The sequence below is a fragment of the Hippopotamus amphibius genome, chromosome X, assembly GCF_030028045.1.
Source record: "Hippopotamus amphibius kiboko isolate mHipAmp2 chromosome X, mHipAmp2.hap2, whole genome shotgun sequence".
Lineage (NCBI taxonomy): Eukaryota > Metazoa > Chordata > Mammalia > Artiodactyla > Hippopotamidae > Hippopotamus > Hippopotamus amphibius.
This window is the reverse complement of record NC_080203.1, coordinates 99,952,762-99,973,496: the sequence shown is the minus strand read 5'-3', so window position 1 is coordinate 99,973,496 and position 20,735 is coordinate 99,952,762. Positions and strand designations below refer to the sequence as shown.

Sequence of the window (20,735 nt, the reverse complement as noted above, 5' to 3'; positions counted from 1 at the left end):
ATCTATTAACTACAAAACCTTTGATGACAGAGAAGTGATTCACTGCATAGTACAGTCCTTGGTAGGGTCACTGAAAGGATGGGAGAAATTGTAAGGGCCCAAGACAGCGTCAGTTACGCTACCAGTCATACAGGTGGCCACTACTCTGTCCTCTGTATCCACGTGTTTGTTTTTGTTTCCTTTGGTTTATTCACTTATTTTATTTTGTTTATTATATTCCACATGAGTGAAATCATACAGTATTTGTCTTTCTTCGTGTGACTTATTTCACTTAGCATAATACCCTCAAGGTCCATCCATGTTTTCATAAATGGCAAGATTTCGTCTTCTTTATGGCTGAGTAGTATTGCATATATATATATATATATATATATACACACACACACACATATATATATCTCTCACATCTTCTTTATCCATTCATGACAATGTTTTTTCTTGTTATTGATATAGTGAATTGCACTGATCTTTTTTTTTAAATTATTTATGTATTTGTGTATTTATGTATTTATTTTGGCTGTGCCAGGTCTTAGTTATGGCATGCAGATCTTCATTGTGGCATGCAGGATCTTTTTTTTTTCAGTTGTGGCATGCAGACTTCTTAGTTCAGCATGCAAACTCTTAGTTACAGCATGCATGCAAGATCTAGTTCCCCGATCAGGGATTGAACCTGGGCCCACTGCACTGGGAGTGCTGAGTCTTACCCACTGGACCACCAGGGAAGTCCCTGATCAATTTTTGAATATTGAACCAGCCTCACATTCTTAGGATAAAACGCACTCAGATAAGATGTATTTTTCTTATTATGTATTATTGGATTTGATTTGCTTGAATTTTGTTAAGAACTTTTGCATTAGTGTTCCTGAAGTACACTGGTATATAGTTTTCTTTTCCTATAATATTTTTGTTTGATTTTGTTATAGGGTAATGCTGACCACCTCATGAATGATTTGGAAAATAGTTTCTCCTCTTTAATTTCCTGGAAGAGTTTGTGGAGAATTGACTCATTTTGTCCTTAAATATTTATTGGAATACTCCCATCAAGCCAGCTGGGCCTGGGGTCTTCTTTGTAGAAATGTTTTCAACAAATTCAATTTCTTTAATAGATATGAGGCTAAACAGGTTATCTGTTTCTTCTTTTTTTTAATTTTTTTTTAATTTATTGGCTGCATTGGGTCTTCATTGCTGCACATGGGCTTTCTTTCTCTAGTTGTGGAGAGTGGGGCTACTCTTCATTGTAGTGCGTGGGCTCCTCATTGTGGTGGCTTCTCTTGTTGAGGAACATGGGCTCCAGGCGTGAGGGCTTCACCAGCTTCGGCACATGGGCTCAACAGCAGTGGCTCACGGGCTCTAGAGCACAGGCTCAATAGCTGTGGCACGTAGCCTTTGTTGCTCTGCGGCATGTGGGATCCTCCTGGGACAGGGATTGAACCCGTGTCCCCTGCATTGGCAGGCGGATTCCCAACCACTGCACCACCTAGGAAGTCCCTCTTCTTTTTTTTAAAATTAATTAATTAATTTATTGGCTGCATTAGGTCTTCGTTGCTGTGCGTGGGCTTTCTCTAGTTGTGGCGAGTGGGGCTACTCTTTGTTGTGATGCGCGGGCTTCTCACTGCAGTGGCTTTTCTTGTTTCGGAGCACGGGCACTAGGCACACAGGCTTCCGTAGTTGTGGCACACAGGCTCTACAGATGTAGCTTGTAGGCTCTAGAGCGCAGGCTCAGTAGTTGTGGCTCAAGGGATTAGTTGCTCCACAGCATGCGGGATCTTCCCAGCCCAGGGATTGAACCCATGTCCCCTGCATTGGCAGGCGGATTCTTAACCACTGTGCAACCAGGGAAGTCCCTGTTTCTTCTTGATTGAGCTTTGATAGTTTATGTCTTTCAAGGACTTTTTCCATTTCACCTAAGTTGTCAAATTTGTTGGCATAAATTTCACAATTTTTTCCAACAGATATTAAAAATACTATAAAGCCTCTGGAATGAAAACAGTGTAGCACTGGTACATGAATAGAAGAGAAACCACTGGAATAGATCAGAGAAAGTCTAGAAAGAGACTCAAATATATTTGGCAATTTAGTATACGATAAAGTATATGGCATCTCAAATTACTGGAGTAAAGATGTACTTCAAAAACTTTTATTTTGGTAGAATATCCACAGCATAAAATTGACCATTTTAACCATTTTTAGGTTTACAGTTCAGTGGCATTAAATACACTCACACTGTGGGACTTCCCTGGGGGTCCAGTGGTTGACTCCAAGCTTCCATTGCAGGGGGCACGTGTTCCATCCCTGGTCAGGGAACTAAGATACCATACGCCACGTGGTGTGGCAAAAAAAAAACAAAACCCAAAACAACCAAAAAAACCCATTCACAGTGTTGTACAACCATCACCACCATCCATGTCCAGCATTGTTTTTTAATAGGCTTTTAAAAAATGCTACCTTTCATTCATTTAGTATTCTTACAGTTAGTACAAGACCATTTCTTTTCACTGCCTCAAAAATCCTCTGTGCTCCTCCTATTCATCCTTCCCTCTCTCCCAATTCCTGGCAACCACTAATCTTTTCACTATCTCCATAATTTTGCCTTTTCCAGAGCGTCATATAGTTGGAATCATACAGTATGTAGCCCTTTCAGATGGGCTTCTGTCACTTAGTAATATGCATTTGAGGTTCCTCCATGTCTTTTCATGGCTGGATAGCTCACTTCTTTATAGCACTGAATCATATTCCATTGTCCGGATATACCACAGTTTATCCATTCACCAACTGAAGGACATCTTAGTTGCTCCCAAGTTTTGGCAATTATGAATAAAGCAGCTATAAACATCTGTGTGCACGTTTCTGTGTGGACATGAGTTTGCAACTCCTTTGGGTAAATACCAAGAAGCACAAGTAGTGGATCATATGGTAAATGTATGTTTAGTTTTCTAAGAAACCACCAAATGATATTCCAAAGTGGCTGAACCATTCTGCATTCCCCCAGGCAATGAATGAGAGTTCCTGTTGTGCCACATCCTTGCCAGCATTCAGTGTTGTCAATCCCAGAACTTTTTCATCATCCCAAACTGAAACTCTGTACCCAATGAACAATAACTGCCTTTTCCCCCCTCCCCAGTCCCTGGTAGCCTCTATTCTACTTTCTGTCTCTATGTATTTGACTATTCTCCATATCTCACACAAGAGGAATTGTGGCCATTTTTGCAAACAATCTGTCACTCTTAGGCACAGGTAGGTTTCTGAGACTCCAAATTCCTCATCATCTATTTATGTCCCACATTCTGGGCATTGCCATCCTTCCCAGAATCCCATGTAATCTCCCAACAAACAAAAATCCAGGACCAGATGGATTCACAGAAGAATTTTAACAAACATTTAGAGAAGAGCCAACACCCATCCTTATCAAACTCTTCCAAAACATTGCAGAGGAAGGAACACTCCCAAACTCATTTTATGAGGCCAGCATCACCCTGATACCAAAACCAGACTACAAAAAAAGATACTACAAAAAAGGAAAATTACAGAACAATATCACTGATGAACTTAGATGCAAAAATCCTCAACAAAATACTAGCCAAAAGAACCCAACAATACATTAAAAGGATCATACACCATGATCAAGTGGGGTTTATCCCTGGAATGCAAGGATTCTTCAATATATGCAAATCAATCAATGTGATACACCATATTAATAAATCGAAGGATAAAAACCACATGATCATCTCAATAGACACAGAAAAAGCTTTTGACAATACTCAACATCCATTTATGATAAAAACTCTCCAGAAGGTGGGCATAGAGGAAACCTACCTCAACATAATAAAGGCCATATACGACAAACCCACAGCAAACATCATTCTCAATGGTGAAAAACTGAAAGCATTCCCTCTAAGATCAGGAACAAGACAAGGATGTCCACTCTCGCCACTACTATTCAACATAGTTTTGGAAGTCCTTGCCACAGCAATCAGAGAAGAAAAGAAATAAAAAGAATCCAAATTGGAAAAGAAGTAAAACTGTCACTGTTCACAGATGACATGATGTTATACATAGAAAATCCTAAAGATGCCACCAGAAAACTACCTGAGTTAATCAATGAATTTGGTAAAGTTGCAGGATACAAAATTAACCCACAGAAATCTCTTGCATTTCTATACACTAACAATGGAAGATCAGAAAGAGAAATTAAGGAAACAATCCCATTCACCAGTGCAACAAAAAGAATAAAATGCCTAGGAATAAACCTAGCCAAGGAGGTAAAAGACCTGTACTCAGAAAACTATAAGACACTAATGAAAGAAATCAAAGACGACACAAACAGATGGAGGGACATACCATGTTCTTGGATTGGAAGAATCAACATTGTGAAAATGACTATACTACCCAAAGCAATTTACAGATTCAATGTAATCCTGATCAAATTACCAATGGCATTTTTCACAGAACTAGAACAAGAAATTTTATGATTTGTATGGAAACGCAAAAGACCCCAAATAACCAAAGCAATCTTGAGAAGGAAAGACAGAATTGGTGGAATCAGGCTTCCTGTCTTCAGGCTATACTACAAGGCTACAGTGATCAAGACAGTATGGTACTGGCACAAACACAGAAATACAGATCAATGGAACAGGATAGAAAGCCCAGAGATAAACTATGGTCAACTAATCTATGACAAAGGAGCCAAGGATATACAATGGAGAAAAGGCAGCCTCTTCAATAAGTGGTGCTGGGAAAACTGGACAGCTACATGCAAAAGAATGAAATTAGCACACTTCCTAACACCATACACAAAAATAAACTCCAAATGGATTAAAGACCTAAATGTAAGGCCAGTCACTATAAAACTCCAAGAGGAAAACATAGGAAGAACACTCTTCAATGTAAATCACAGCAAGATCTTTTTTGATCCACCCCCTGGAGTAATGGAAATAAAAACAAAAATAAATAAGTGGGACCTAATGAAACTTCAAAGCTTCCGCACAGCAAAGGAAACTATAAGCAAGACGAAAAGACAACCCTCAGAATGGGAGAAAACATTTGCAAAAGAATCAACAGACAAAGGACTAATCTCCAAAATATATGAACAGTTCATCCAGCTCCATATCAAAAAAACAAGCAACCCAATCAAAAAATGGGCAGAACACCTAAACAGGCATTTTTCCAAAGACGACATATGGATGGCCAAGAGGCACATGAAAAGCTGCTCAAAATGCAAATCAAAACGACAATGAGGTATCACCTCACATGGGTTAGAATGGGCATCATCAGAAAATCTACACACAGTAAATGCTGGAGAGGGTGTGGGGAAAAGCGAAGGCTCTTGCACTGCTGGTGGGAATGTAAATTGATACAGTCACTATGGAGAACAGCATGGAGGTTCCTTGCAAAACTAAAAACAGAGTTATCATATGACCCAGCAATCCCACTGCTGGGCATATACCCAGAGAACACCATCATTCAAAAAGACACATGCACTCCAATGTTCACTGCAGCACTATTTACGATAGCCAGGACATGGAAGCAACCTAAATGTCCATCAACAGATGAATGGATAAAAAAGATGTGGTACATATATACAATGGAATATTACTCAGCTGTAAAAAGCAATGAAACTGGGACATTTGTAGAGACATGGATGGACCTGGAGACTGTCATACAGAGTGAAGTGAGTCAGAAAGAGAAAAACAAATACCATATATTAACACATATATGCAGACTATAGAAAAATGGTACAAATAAACTGGTTTGCAAGGCGGAAATAGAGACACAGGTTTCCTAGGGTGTGGTGGTGGAAGATCTTCTACCTGAAGTTCAGGGTTCAACTTGGCCTTGGGAGTGGTGATCAGTGCCACTGGCGCCTCTCCCTGTCAGCTTCCTCACACTCCAGGGAGCAGACGTGACGCCTTGGACTTGCTTCAGCTGACCAGGTCATGGGGGATCAGGCGTTCAACTAGTTGCCCAGACCCACTGCCCTCTCCACACTCACCTGCCACCTCCCAGGGCTCGCCTGGCAGATAGCAACGTGGCTGGCCTCTGCCACACAGTGCCCTGGACACAAAGCTGTGGAGACCTGGGGAGGGAACTACTGAGGTGTCCAATCCCTTTCATTGACCTTCAAACTCCCCAGGATAACAGCGTGACCTCCTAGCCTAGGACAGAGGAGAGGTGGAAGGGAAAGAATGTGGAGAAAGGAAGAGAGAGAAAAAGCAGAATGAGGGTGTGCAGTGAAGAAGGAATCTTGCCCAAAGAAAGGCTTGTCCTTTGCCTTGGTTCCTAGAAGGTGCTCTCTAAACCCTTGGAATGTTTTGTGTGATAAGAGTATCTCTGTTTAACTGGAGGCCTTAGGCCATGCCAGATAGGGGAACAACGTGATTTACAGTAGGGGCTTTGGGTCACATGATATCAGCTCAGTCTTCAGAGGGTGGTCAACCAGTTTTACTGGACTAAGCTCCAGTAAAAAAACTATATACCAAGGTCCAAGTGAGCTTCCTTGTTTGGCAAAACTCCACGCATATTGTCACACACAGCTGCTGGGAGGAGTCAGCGCTGTCCATGACGCCACTGGGAGAGGACAAATGGAAGCTCCGTGTTTGGACCTCTTCAGACCCCATCCCCCTGTGTCTCTTCCCTTGACTGCTTGCAACCTGTATCCTTTCACAGTGATAAACTGTAATCATGAGTATAACACCTTTCAGTGAGTTCTGTGAGTCCTTCTAGCAAATAATCAGACCTGAGGTGGTCCTGGAGACCCCTGAACTCTGCAGTTGGTGTCAGAAGTGAGAGCAGTCTTAAAGACTGTTGCCTAATTTTACAAGGGGGTACACAGATGGGGCATGCTATCATGCTAACAGTAAATGCAAGAATAATGGTCATAGCACTCTCAGCATGGGGATGCTTCTGGAAGAAACATCATGACGGCTGCCCAAGGGGAATCACAGGCTCAGTTCAAACTAGTATTGGTTGGTAATGGAAAAACTACATTCATGAAATGTCACTTGACTGGTGAACTGGAGAAGAATGTAGCCATGTTGGAGGCTGAGGTCCATTGCCTTGTGTTCCACACTAGCAAAGGACCTATTAAGCTCAATGTATGGGATACATTGAGCTGGTTAGGAGAAATTTGGTGGATGGAGAGATGCCTATTATATCCAAACCCAATGTGCCATTTTAATGTTTGATGTAACATCAAGAGCTTACAGAAATGTGCCTAACTGGTGTAGAGATCTGGTACAAGTATGTGAAAACATCCTCATTATGTTGTGTGGTAACAAGGTGGATATTAAGGACAGGAAAGTTAAGGCAAAATCCACCATCTTCCATCAAAAGAAGAATCTTCAGTACTATGACATTTCTGCTGAAAGAAACTACAACTCTGAAGAGCCTTTCCTTTGGCTCGTTCACAGGGAACTATATTTGATATCCTGTAACAAACCATAATGGAAAAGAATATATATATACACAACTGAATTACTTTGCTGTACAGCAGAAACTAACACAACATTGTAAATCAACCATACCACAATTTAAAAAAAAATTAATTGGAGCCCCTAACTTGGAGTTCATCACCATGCCTGTTCTTGCCCCACCAGAGGTTGTCATGGATTGAGCCTTGGCAGTGTAATATGAGACTGGCAGAGCAGGGTCCCCACAGCGAGCCCTGAAACCTCAAATCCACATGTATCAGATACATTTATCCTTTTCTGGCTGATGTGTAATTTTATGGTGTCCACGCCAACTGCAGGTCTGCTGCTCTCATAATGCATATGCCTCCTTCAAATAAGAACTTCATCTTCATTTTCAAGTTCCTATAGGGAGAGATACGTTTTGAGTCAAACGTTCATTTGCATTACCACACCAAATGTCAACTTTTCATCTGTCCACTAAAGGAAGAGCTGCCAGATTCTTTAAATATAATTTCAATTGTACAATTTTAAATGGATGATAAAAAATGTCAATTGCTTACCTATGCTAACAAAGTTTCTCCTTGATGGTGACTATCAAGCATTTTATTTATCATTAAAAAGTCTAGATCGGGAATTGTGTGTGGCCGTTGCAAGCATAAAACCTCATGTAAAAAGTTATGTTGAAAAAAGCTAACTGTGTACTAGATTGGTCAAAGGCCACCAATCCCTCGCACGCTAGTATTCACTTTGCAATGTGTCACTGCGCTTCACTCCTCCCATCCAAGGGTGGGTCTATTTCTCCACCCTCCTATCCCAGAGTCTGGACTGGCCTTGTGACCTGCTTTGGCCAACAGAAGTAAGCGGAGGTGAGTTATGACTCCCACAATTAGCTCAGGAAGCTTGAGGCTTCTGCCTTGATTCTCTCAGAAGGTTCTGGTTGCCATATAAATAAGTCTATTTAGCCTACTATAACACGAGAAACCACGGAGGAGAGGAGACCTGAGGAGTCCTAGTCAACAGCCAGATATATGTGTCAGGCCATCTGGAACCTTCCAGCCCAGCTGATCCTCCCTCTTGAGTGAGGCCAGTCAAAACTGACAATGGGGCCTCAGCGCTTGTGCCTGAAGTAGCAGGGCCAGCGCGCGGGGGGGGGGGGGGGGGGGGGCGCAGCGGCTGAGGGGGCGGGGGGCGGCGGCTGACTCGCCGTGCACTCGGCTGCATTGTGCGTCCCCACGCACTATGTTGCCACCACTTCCATTTCCGGTCGCTGGGGTCGCCATCTTGCTCTCGCCGAAGCAGCCCTGAAGCAGGAGTAATGGCCGTTGCGGCTGCCGCCATGCTGTCATTGCCTCTGAGGGTGGCGGTGGTGTGCTCCAGCAACCAGAACCGAAGCATGGAGGCGCACAACATCCTCAACAAACGAGGATTCAGGGTCCGGTCCTTTGGAACAGGAGCTCACGTGAAGCTTCCAGGACCAGCACCTGACAAGCCAAACATTTATGATTTCAAAACCACCTATGAGCAGATGTACAACGACCTCGCTAGCAAAGACAAGGATTTCTATACGCAGAACGGCATTTTACACATGTTGGATAGAAATAAGAGGATCAAGCCCCATCCAGAAAGGTTCCAGGATTGCAAAGATGTGTTTGATCTGATCATCACCTGTGAAGAGCGAGTGTACGACCACGTGATGGAAGATATGAATTCCAGGGAGCAGGAGACCTACCAGCCCGTGCACGTGATCAACGTAGACATCCAGGACAACCTCGAGGAGGCCACCCTGGGCGCGTTCCTCATCTGTGAGCTCTGCCAGTGCATCCAGCAAATGGACGACATGGAGAATGACATTGACGAGCTGCTGCAGGAGTTCGAGGAGACGAGCGGCAAGACCTTCCTGCACACCGTCTGCTTCTACTGATGGCCAGCCCGCCGCCCACCTGAAGCCATCCTTCTGAGTTACCATTTGTTAATACCTCTTTCTGATGTTTGTGTTTACATTGATTACAAAGGTTTTTTTCTTTAACCAATAAAGAAAAAAACGTTGATAGCATATTTCCCCCCAGATATCTGCCTCTTCACTAAGCGCCCCTTTCCTGTCACCCCAACTGGCTGCAATGTACAAATCCCAGAATAAAGCAAGAGGCTATGTTTTGGGGGAAAGAACCTGCCATTGTCCAATAAATAGATGTTGCTGGTTAAAAAAAAAAACTGGCAAGGGGAAGTACCTAGCCTCTCTCTCTATATATATATACACACACACACATATATAAAATAATAGGAGTGGGAAGTGGGTGAGGGTAGAGAGGAAACAAAATTGGCCCTACCTTGATAATTATTGAAGCTGGGGATTTATTATCTACTCATTTATTTTTGTATGTTTGAAATTTTCCATAGTAAAAAGTAAAAAATAGAAAGGAGGGTTGGAAAGATTTCATTAGAAAAATATATATACATACTTGATATTCAACACATTTAATTTTTTTATATGCTTACATAATACACAATGAAATTTTTTTTTCCAGCAGGCCACATTTTGACTCTCCAACTACTCTCCAGTTCACCCCTGAATGTCATAGAGATATTATATAAAATTTCTGGGTGTGTCATGAGGTCAACAAGAATGAGGAACCCGGTCTCACCCCACCTCCAAAACTGGCTCCAAAGGCAGCTGGCAGGGCTGCAGCGTGGCAAGAGCCCCCAGTCCCCCAGTCCCCCAGCCCGGGGTGGGAGGGGGCCATGAGGAAGCGCGGCCTCCCAGGCAGCCTGCTCAGCTTTCCTTCCCTCCTTCCTGCTGCCTCAGGTCAAGACTACCCAGGCCCGCCTGCCGGACCTGCCCGACAGCGCGGGCTCCAGCTCCAGGGGAGGGTGAAGGTGGGGCTCAGGGGCTGGAAAAAGCGGGCCAGCCTGAATTACAACCCTCCAAACCCTCCGGAGGGGCCAGAAGCCTCTTTCACCAATCAAGCCACCCTTGGCTCTCCGAGTCCATCCTTGCAAGGGGACAAGGGCGCCCCCCTGGGGCTAACGGTCGCCCTGGGGCTCCCAGGCTTTGCAGATTGGGGGACCTTTCTGAGTCACACTCTCCGGGTGCCCCGGCATTCCCAGGCTCCGATCCTTGACGACTGTAACCCCCGCATGCAGCCCCGAAGTGAAAGGGCGCAGCCCAGAAGACCGGGTGGCGGCAGCCAGCACAGTCCGCAGCGGGGCGCCAGGCAGTCGGGTAGGTGGGGCGACTCTGGCCCCGCGGGGGACACCGCCGGAGGCCGCCCAGAACTGGGTTTCAACCGCCTTGTTGATCCCGTCCCCGCTTCCCTAAAGAATGACTGGTTTCCAGTTCTCTGGCCTCGAAGCCATCCTCTCAGGAAGCCCTTTCCTTGCAAGGACACCCAGAACCCGGGGGGAGGTGGGGACGGGGGAGAGGGAGAGAGGGAGGGAAGAAGAGGAATGAATTGCATTGGCCCGTCGCCTCCGCAGCGGAAGATGCTGACACCTTAGGTCCGGCCCCCTCCCCGGGGGCCCAGCGTTCCCGATCCTCACGCCAGGCTGCAAAAAATGAGCACACAGACCCGCGGACTAGAACATAAACAAAGATATTTTATTACTTCCTTTAATTTTTTTTTGCACACTAATTAATAAACTACTGCAAAGAAAAAAAAAAAAAGCAAGAGGAATCCAAATATCCTCTCAGTTGTCATTTAGTTATATAAGAAGGACGAATTAAGGCTAGTTGGCGTTAAAGAGCTCCTCCAATGCCACGCTCCAAATGTGAGCCCATGCACCGGCCTTAAATCAAAAGGGAAAGCAGGCACTGGCCTCGAGCACAGAAAGTGGGGCAGATTTCTGCCAGCAGCTAACATGATATCCTGCTTCTGGGGGGACGACTGTCATAGGCCACAGAACTGGGCCCAGCTAAAACTCACCAGCCCTGCATACCTCCTGGTACTCCCATTCGCTATTTTGCAGGGATGGGATCCAGGCAGCTTCCTTTGTAAGGTGCCCCCACCCCGCAATCAGAGTTGCTGAGGCAGGGAGCAGACACCTGCCCCAAGGTACTGGGCCACCAAGAGTCCCCTTGCCCAGGAATTTAGGAGTGGAATGGAAAAAAAGAAAACAGTGTTTATGAAGAGCCAGAAACCATTCTGTATAAGTAGGGGGACTGTGGGAGGCTGTAGGCCTGAGGAGGCAAGCTGTGTGGAGGAACACAAGGCTGGGGGTGGGGGGGGTGGGGGGTGGGGAGTGAGAATAAAAAGATGTCGGCATAGAGAGGGGCAGGCCACAGGAGTTCTGCCTCTGCCTGTGCTCCCTGATGCCTTCCAGGCCTTTCTGAGGCCCACTGCAGCACCCTCTCATCTTCCAGAACAAAAATCTCTGTCTTCTGGTTCACCAGACACCTATGACCTAGAACCTTCAGAGGTTCAGTAAGCTTGAAACTTGCTGGTATTTGTACTCAACAGAGTTCTAAATAATATGCTCTCAAATCAAAGCTTTCTTTCTCCTTTTACTTTTTTTAAAATAATAGATTTCATTTTTTAGAGTAGTTTTAGGTTCACAGCAAACTTGAGAGGAAGGTGCAGAGATTTCTCATATAGCTCCTGCCCCAACACATGCACAGTCTCCCCCATAATCCGCATCCCCCATAGAGTGGTTCGTTTGTTACAACTGATGAAACTGCACTGACATATCATCGTCACCTAAAGTCCATAGTTTACATTATGGTTCACTCTTGGTGTTGTATGGGTTTGGACAAATGTATAGTGACATGTATCCAACATTTCAGGGTAGTGCCACTGCCCTAAGAATCCTGTGCCCATCCTATTCATCCCTCTCCCACTTCCAGCAACCACTGATCCTTTTACTGTGTCTATAGTTTTGTGTTTTCCAGAATATCATATAGTTGGAATCATGCAGTATGTAAGCCTTTTCACATTGGTTTCTTTCACTTAGTAATTTATTTTACTTTTATGGTAAAAGTTTCTTGCTTATATTTTCCTAACCCTGCTCTCCTTTAGCGTACACAGTCCATAATACCTTTCAGTTGCGGAAAAAAGCTTATTTCAGGCCTACAAATAAATTGGAATCAAATGTTTTTCCTTTGGGAAAAGGGAAACTCACACTTCCTGCATACTGGAAACTAGAAATTCCAGCGTTTCCAGTTTCAGCCGCAGTCCAACCTTCCTAAAGCATTCTCTGACTTCATCTTCCAGAGCAGGGATGTTAAAATCCAGGCACACAGGGGCTTCCTAGGTGGTGCAGTGGTTAAGAATCCACCTGCCAATGCAGGGAACATGGGTTTGATCCCTGCTCCAGGAAGATTCCACGTGCCACGGAGCAACTAAGCCCATGCGCCACAACTACTGAGTCTGTGCTTTAGAGCCTGTGAGCCCATGTGCTGCAACTACTGAAGCCCACGGGCCTAGAGCCCATGCTCCGCAACAAGAGAAGCCGTGGCAACAAGGAGCCCACACACCACAACGAAGAGTAGCCCCCACTCACTGCAACTCAAGAAAGCCCGCGCACAGCAAAAAAAGACCGAACACAGCCAATAAAATAAGTAAATAAATAAATTTAAAAAAAAAATCCAGGTACACATGCTCAGAATCGTGGCTGCATCACCCAAGCATGGGCATGACCTGAGGCCTGGCATCCATGGAACCATCCTGAGGGCTGCCTCTCCTCACCTGGGCAGCATGGTCCCACCTGCAATACACAGAGCCCGGCCATGCTCTGAATGGAGGCAAAACCACGGGGAGCCAGTTTCAGGACTTGGAAAGACTCATCCATGCTTACTTCATCCCCACGCTGTCTCTGTGGCCTTCTCCCATCAGCCAGAATCATAACAACAACAATAGCAATTGACATTTACCAACTGCTAATTATATGCCAGGCACCTTGCTTAGCTCTTTTTATGTATGTATTTAATCCTCACAACCTCATGAGGTAGGTAACAGTAGTATCCCCCATTTTATAACTGAGTAAGCTGAGTCACAGAAAGATTAAGTTACACGCTCAAGGTCACACAGCTTTGAAGTAGCCTAACCAGGTTTGAAGTCCAGACAGTCTAGTTTCAGAGTTCAGCTGTTAACCTCTACACTGTGATGGGGAAGATATTGGTTATACATTGCTGTGTAACAAATTACTCCAAAACTTGGCGGCTTAAAACAATGGACAGTTATCTTCACATATAGTTTCTGAGGGTCAGGAATCTGGGTGCTCAGGGGAGGCTTGTGGGGAAGGCTACAGTCAAGCTGTCAGACAGGGCTGTAGTCTCCCAAGACTTGATTGGGCCTAGAGGATCTGCTTCTGAGTTCATTCACGTGGCTGTTGGCAGGAGGCCTCAGTGCCTTGCCATGTGGGCCTCTCTATAGGACTGCTCCAGACAAACTTTCCCACAGTGTAAGTGATGAGGGGGAAGGAGAGAGAGATTGAGAGATGAGCCACCCTGCCATTTATGACCTAGTCTCCTGGTCACCCATCATCACTTCTGCCTTATTCTACTCATTAAGTCCAAACCACACTCAACAGGAGGGGATTACACAAAGGTGTGAACACTAGGAAGCAGAGATCACCGAAGGCCATCTTGGAGGCTGGCTACCATGGGTGTAAAGACAAGCTAAACAGAAAAGGACCATGCCCTCAGAAAAACCTAAAATCTGCTGTAGAGGTGACAGCAAAGAGCTAGCATGCAGCAATTAGAAGCAATGGATTATATGTACACGTAGTATCAGGAATGCATCTGAAAAACATAGTCCTTAGTGAAAAAAGGAAAGAAACAGGATGAATTATATAACCCAATGCCATTAATATAAATTCAAAATATATGCATACAGGTGCCATTCATCTAAACTGCAAAAACAGGAACCCTAATCTATGCTGTTAGAAGTCCGGATACAAATTACCCTTGGAGAGGTAGTGACTCGAGGAGGCAAAAGGTGCTTCTGGAACACTCATAATGTTCTCTTTCTTGGGCAGGAAGCTGGTTACACAGCTGTGTTTGTTCATTTTGTGAAAATTCATCCAGCTGTGCACTTATGTGCATTTTTCTGTATATGTGTTACACTGCTATACAGTTTACATTAAAACCAAAAATACATTCATGGAAAACATCAGTACCCATTTTTCAAGAGCCTATATAAAGGAAAAGATATACATTAAAATGATTATCTGTGGCGGAAGGGGAGTGGGGAACAGAGATCAAACGAAATACACACAACGCATGTGCATGCACATTCTCTCTCTCTCTCACACACACACACACACACGTGACAGGCCTTATGTGGATCAGTGTTGTTAATATACCACAGAGGAGTGTTATTAATTTGCCCCTCTGCACCTGAGGTTAAAAAAAGATACAAAACAGGTCTGCCTGTGATCTCAGCATTCAGATGGACCACTGTAGAACTTGATTTCTTTACGCTGTTTAGGAGTCTGTCTCCAACTAACCAGTTTCCTAAGGAATTAGGGTCCCTGACCCTCCAATCCTCCCAAACCCAGAAGAGCTGATTGCAGAGGCCCCACCAGCCTCTGTGGAGCCTCTGCGGAGGCTGCTTTGGTCAACACCTACCCCTGCTGAGTGACTTAGTGGGGAGGAAAGATGCACTCTAATCAAATTCCCGGAAAGACTAAAAAGAGCTTAGCAAGTTCTCACACTTGAGCTGCATCCCAATGGCCTGGAGACCTCATTAAAGCACAGAGTGCTGGGCCCCTTCCCCAGAGTTTCTGATTCAACAGGTCTAGGGTGAAGCCAGAGAATTTGCATTTCTAACAAGTTCCCAGATGCTGCTGCTGCTGGTGGTCCCAGAAGCTCACCTTGAGAACCACTGGTGCTGCAAAGGAGGAGGAGGAGAAGTACTGTTACTGCCATTTCTGGTTAGCAAGCTTTCCTCCCCCAGGGTGATCCCAGTTTCCAGAACAAACCTCAGCCCTGGCTGCTGTCTAGCCAGGTGGCGTGGCCTGAGAAGTGGAGCTAATGCCAAAGACAATGGAGGAAGCTTTGAGGAGGGGAGATCTCTGGGCTTGGAAACATCAACACGCAGCTTCTGCAGCCAGTCCAACCCTCCATCCTGTGCAAAAGGTGATGGTCTGAACTCTCAGCTGAGAAATTTGGGCCATAGCCTATGTTCACTAGAGCGGTAGTCTCAGGAAAACATGAATGTAAAACCGAGCAGAACCCTGCAGGGTCCTCCTGGGTATAAAAGGCCCTCCATGTCCCCCATTTCTTGTTTGTAGAGAAAAGGCTTTAATCTTCTAGGCCTTTCCTGAGTTCCAAAGAGCAGACTCAAGCAGTTACTAATTAGGGAAGTGAGGGAACTCAGAAACAAAGGAAAAGCAGTTAAGCAAAAAAAGTAATGATAGCTTAAACAACAGTCAGCAATAAAACAGAGTCCTAGTTCCTCCTCTAGAGATACATAACAATATGACACATATCTTTGAGTTGTTCTCCAGAAACTAAGACCCCCACCCAGGTGAAGGATGGTGACTGCATGCTGACCATAAGCAGGTAGACCCTAGACTGGTTGGAACCAGAAGGTTGATGATTAAGTTTCCTGAAACAGTATGGAGTTTCCTTAAAAAACTAAAAATAGAGCTACCATATGATCCAACAATCCCACTCCTGGGCATGTATCTGGAGAAACCTATAATTCAAAAAGGCACATGCATCCCAATGTTCATTGCAGCACTATATACAATAGCCAGGACATGGAAGCAACCTAAATGTCCATCAGCAGAGGAATGGCTAAAGAAGATGTGGTACATATAAACAATGGAATATTACTCAGCCATAAAAAAGAATGAAATAAGGCCATTTGCAGCAATATGAATGGACCTAGAGATTGTCATACTGGGTGAAGTCAGTCAGACAGAGAAAGACAAATATCATATGATATTGCTTATATGTGGAATCTAAAAAAAGGGTACAAATGCACTTATCTACAAAACAGAAATAAAGTCACAAATGTAGGAAACAAACTTATGCTACCGGGGTGGGAAGGGATAAATTGGAAGATTGGGATTGACATATACACACTACTATATACAAAATAGATAATAAGGACCTACTGTATAGCACAGGGAACTCTGCTCAATACTCTGTAATGGCCTATATGGGAAAAGAATCTAAAAAAGAGTGGATATATGTGAATGTATAACAGATTCACTTTGCTGTACACCTGAAACTATCACAACATTATAAATCAACTATACCCCAATAAAAATTAAGCACAAAAAAGTTTCCTGAAACACCACCCTTTTACCTCACCACCAACCAATCAGAAGAAAGTCCACAAGCTGCAACCCTCACCCCAAATGTTACCTTTAAAAACCCTTCCCTGAAAGCCATCAGGGAGTTTGGGTTTTTTGAGCACTAGCTGCCCATACTCCTTGCTTGGTGCCCTGCAATAAATGCTGTACTTTCCTTCACCACAACTAAGTGTCAATAGATTGGCTTTGCTACACAGTGGGTAAGCAGACCCAAGTTTGGTTTGGTAACAAGTGTGCATCCAAGAAGGGGGTTCCCTTGCTAACTACATGATGACCCCACTTAAAGAAAGAATGTGTTACAGAAGGGCATCGTTGGTAAGGAATCTACATCAGGACTTCCTAACTTTTTCACGCACCAAAAATGATAACATTTGTATTATTCATTTGAGAGTATCTGTAAGAGCCTTGGTTTAAAAAAATGAAAAAACTTACATTTCCTTTATAGTATATAATTATGGTAATAATAAAATATGGAATTTGTTTAAAATCCAAATCAAATTAAAATGTACAACCATCAGTTCTGGGGCAGGACTGCAGCCCATTCCCAGCACCTAGAGAGCCATAACACTCTGGCTAGAAGGCTCTGCTTCAGAGCCCACTGGCTCACAGAGCAGTAATCTGGCTGTGTTCCACCTGCAAGAAGCAAGAGACAAGCTAGTTGACAAGTCCCCATGTGGTAGTGTATTGGTTACCTACACCTGTGTAACAAAACTTAGCTTAAAACAATGAGCACTTATTATCTCATGGTGTCTGTGGGTTGGGAATCTGGGAGTAGTTCTGAGTTGTGTTCTCTCATGATGTGGTTGCAGTCCAGCTTGGGCTGCAGTATTTGGGGACTTAACTTCCAAGACAGCCAACTCACATGCCTGGCTGTTGACAGGCAGTCCCTGTTCCTCACCACATTGGCCTCTCCATAGGGCTGCGAAAGTGTCCTCACTAATGGCTGGCTCTCCCCAGGACTGAATCAAGACACAGCAAGGTGGAAGCTGCGGTGTCTCTTATGGCCCTCAGAAGTCACACACTGTTACTTCTGTGGTATCCTATTGGCTAGACAGGCCAGCCCTATTCATTGTGGGAGGGGTGTACCCAAGAGAGTGAACACTCAGAGGTGAGGCTAATTGGGGCCATCTTTGAGGCTCCTGCCACAGGTGGCCTCTGGGGTAGGTAGCTAGGGCTCTGTACTCATACTCTGGCCTCTGTGAAATGTTCCTCTGGGCTATTTTCTTTCCTAGGCTCTGATTTTGTGCTTGCTTTACCAGTTAGGATTAGGTGTGGCTGGTAAAACAGAAAATAAATAAGTGGTTTAAACAAGATATAAGATGAATGCATAAAGAAGATGTGGTACATATATATAAAGGAACAAAATGGGTCATTTGTAGAGATGTGGATGGACCTAGAGTCTGCCACACAGAGTGAAGTAAGTCAGAAAGAGAAAAACAAATATTGTATATTAATGCATATATGTGAAATCTAGAAAAATGGTACAGATGAACCTATTTGCAGGGTGGGAATAGAGATGCAGATGTAGAGAACGGATGTGTGGACACAGGTGGGTAAGGGGAGAGTGGAATGAATTGGGAGATTAGGTTTGACATAAATACACCTCCATGTATAAAATAGCTAGCTAGTGGGAACCTGCTGTATAGCACAGGGAGCTCAGCTCGGTGCTCTGTGATGACCTAGATGGATGGGATGGAGGGAGGGGGGAGGTAGGAGGGAGGTCTAAGAGGGAGAGGGTATATGTATACATATAGCTGATTCACTTCATTGTATAGCACAAATGAACACAACATTGTAAAGCAATTATAATCCATTAAAAACAAACAAACAAGATATAAGTTTATTCCTCTTTCATTTGAAAGAAGTACAGAGATAAGCAGACCAAGGCTGATATGGTGGTTCCACAGGCATCTGGGACCCAGGTTCTTTCTATCTTTCTACTCCTTCATCCTTAGGGCATGGCTTCCATCCTTCCAATCACAAAATGGTTGCTGGAAGTCCATCATCACACCCACATTCCAGGCAGGAAGTAGGGGAAGGGCAAGGGACAAAAGACCTTTCCTAGAAATCTTACCACCAACTTCCACTTACATCTCAATGGTCATCCTTAGATGCAATCATTTTCTGTCTGGAATATTGCTACCTCCAATAATACTGGGGTACTGTTGGTAAGGGGTAAGAGAAGAAAGGGGACTGGGTAGGCATGTCTACCACTTTTGCTAAGTAAGCTTTCCACAAAATAATTTGGTTTCCCAGATTCCTTTATTAGAGCAGAGGGGCTCTTAATGGGGAACATGGGTATTTCTGATTCATGCAAACTTATGTTCAGCATAAAGGAATACGTTCTTCTTTAAGTCAATGCAGTGGCACCCAGCTTACATATCACTTTGGGGCCTTTGGATATTCCAAGACAGTACTTGAATTGATGTTGGGGCGCTAGGGATCTTTTTCAGGTTGGCAGTCATGGAGCCTCGAGTCCAGGCCCCCAAGAGGGCCAGCCAGCCGGTTCTCTTGGGTCTGGCCAACTTCCCAGGGCACTGCTATGGAGCAGGGCACCCCCACGCCTCGCGGGGTTGCCAACCTCTATCCCCGCCTCTATTCTTGGGATTCTCTACCCCTTCCCGCCCATTCTGAGGGATGCCTCTCCCCTCCTGTTCCTGCCTTGTCACCTAGCGGGACCTCTTCAATCACCCTGGCTTTCTCTAAAGACTGGAAAGAGGACTTTCCTTGAGCAGCTCAGTTTTGTTTTGTTTTGCTTTGTTTTGCTTTGATTGAAGTTCAGTTGATTTACAATGTTGTGTTACTTTCTGGTATACAGCAAAGTGATTCAGTTATATATATATATATTCTTTTTCATATTCTTTTCCATTATGGTTTATTACAGGATATTGGATGTAGTTCCCTGTACTATGCAGTATGACCTTGTTGTTTATCTGTTAATCCCAAACTCTTAATTTATCCCTCTCCCACCCTGCTATCCCCTTTGGTAACCATAAGTTTGTTTTCTATGTCTCTGAGTTTGTTTTTGTTTTGTAAATAAGTTCATTTGTGTCATATTTTTAGATTCCATACATAAGTGATATCATATAGTATTTGTCTTTCTCTTTCTGACTTACGTCACTTAGTATAATCTCTAGGTCCATCCATGTTGCTGTAAATGGAGTTATTTTATTCTTTTTTTTAATTGGGGTATAATTGCTTTACAATGTTGTGTTAGTTTCTGCTGTACAATGAAGTGAATCAGATATATGTATACATATATCCTCTCCCTCTTGGACCTCCCTCCCACCCACCCCCCATCCCACCCATCTAGGTCATCACACAGCACCAAGGGAGACTGATTCCTCCAATTCCATTTTTCTTTCTTAAGATTGCTTTGGCAATTCGGGGTCTTTTGTGTCTCCATACAAATTTTAAGATTTTTTGTTCTAGTTCTGTGAAAAATGCCATTGGTAATTTGATAGGGATTGCATTGAATCTGTACATTGCCTTGGGTAGTATAGTCATTTTGACACTATTGATTCTTCCAATCCACAAACATGGTATATTTTTCCATCTGTTTGTGTCTTCTTTGATTTCTTTCATCAGCATCTTACAGAATACAGGTATTTTGTCTCCTTAGGTAAGTTTTTTCCTAGGTATTTTATTCTTTTTGATGCAATGGTAAATGGGATTGTTTCTTGAATTTCTCTTTAAGATCTTCTGTTGTTAGTGTATAGGAATGCAAGAGATTTCTGTGCATTAATTCTGTATTCTGCAACTTTACCAAATTCATTGATTAGCTCTAGTGGCATCTTTAGCATTTTTTTTTTTATAAATTTATTTATTTATTTATTTTATTGGCTGTGTTGGGTCTTTTTTGCTGTGCGCAGGCTTTCTTTTAGTTGTGGTGAGTGTGGGCTACTCTGTTGTGGTGCGCAGGCTCCTCATTGCCGTGGCTTCTCTTGTTGCGGAGCATGGGTTCTAGGCATGTGGGCTTCAGTGCTTGCAGCACATGGGCTCAATAGTTGTGGCTCATGGGCTTTAGCGCGCAGGCTCAGTAGTTGTGGCACACAGGCTTAGTTGCTCTGC

General features: G+C 43.9%; 1 protein-coding gene and 1 pseudogene across 1 annotated transcript; both read left to right on the top strand.

Annotated features, from left to right (window-relative positions):
* The first annotated feature begins 6,914 nt into the window (after positions 1–6,914).
* Positions 6,915–7,609, top strand: LOC130841536 (GTP-binding nuclear protein Ran-like; annotated as a pseudogene).
* Positions 7,610–8,671: 1,062 nt separating this feature from the next.
* On the top strand, positions 8,672–9,327 carry LOC130842392 (RNA polymerase II subunit A C-terminal domain phosphatase SSU72-like). Its single transcript, XM_057719043.1, has one exon. The coding sequence runs from the start codon at positions 8,722–8,724 to the stop codon at positions 9,325–9,327; it is 606 nt and encodes a 201-aa protein (XP_057575026.1). The 5' UTR covers positions 8,672–8,721.
* The last annotated feature ends 11,408 nt before the right edge of the window (positions 9,328–20,735 follow it).

Excerpts from the sequence above, each read along its gene's own strand:
- LOC130842392 (XM_057719043.1), top strand. The coding sequence starts at position 8,722 with ATGGCCGTTGCGGCTGCCGCCATGCTGTCATTGCCTCTGAGGGTGGCG.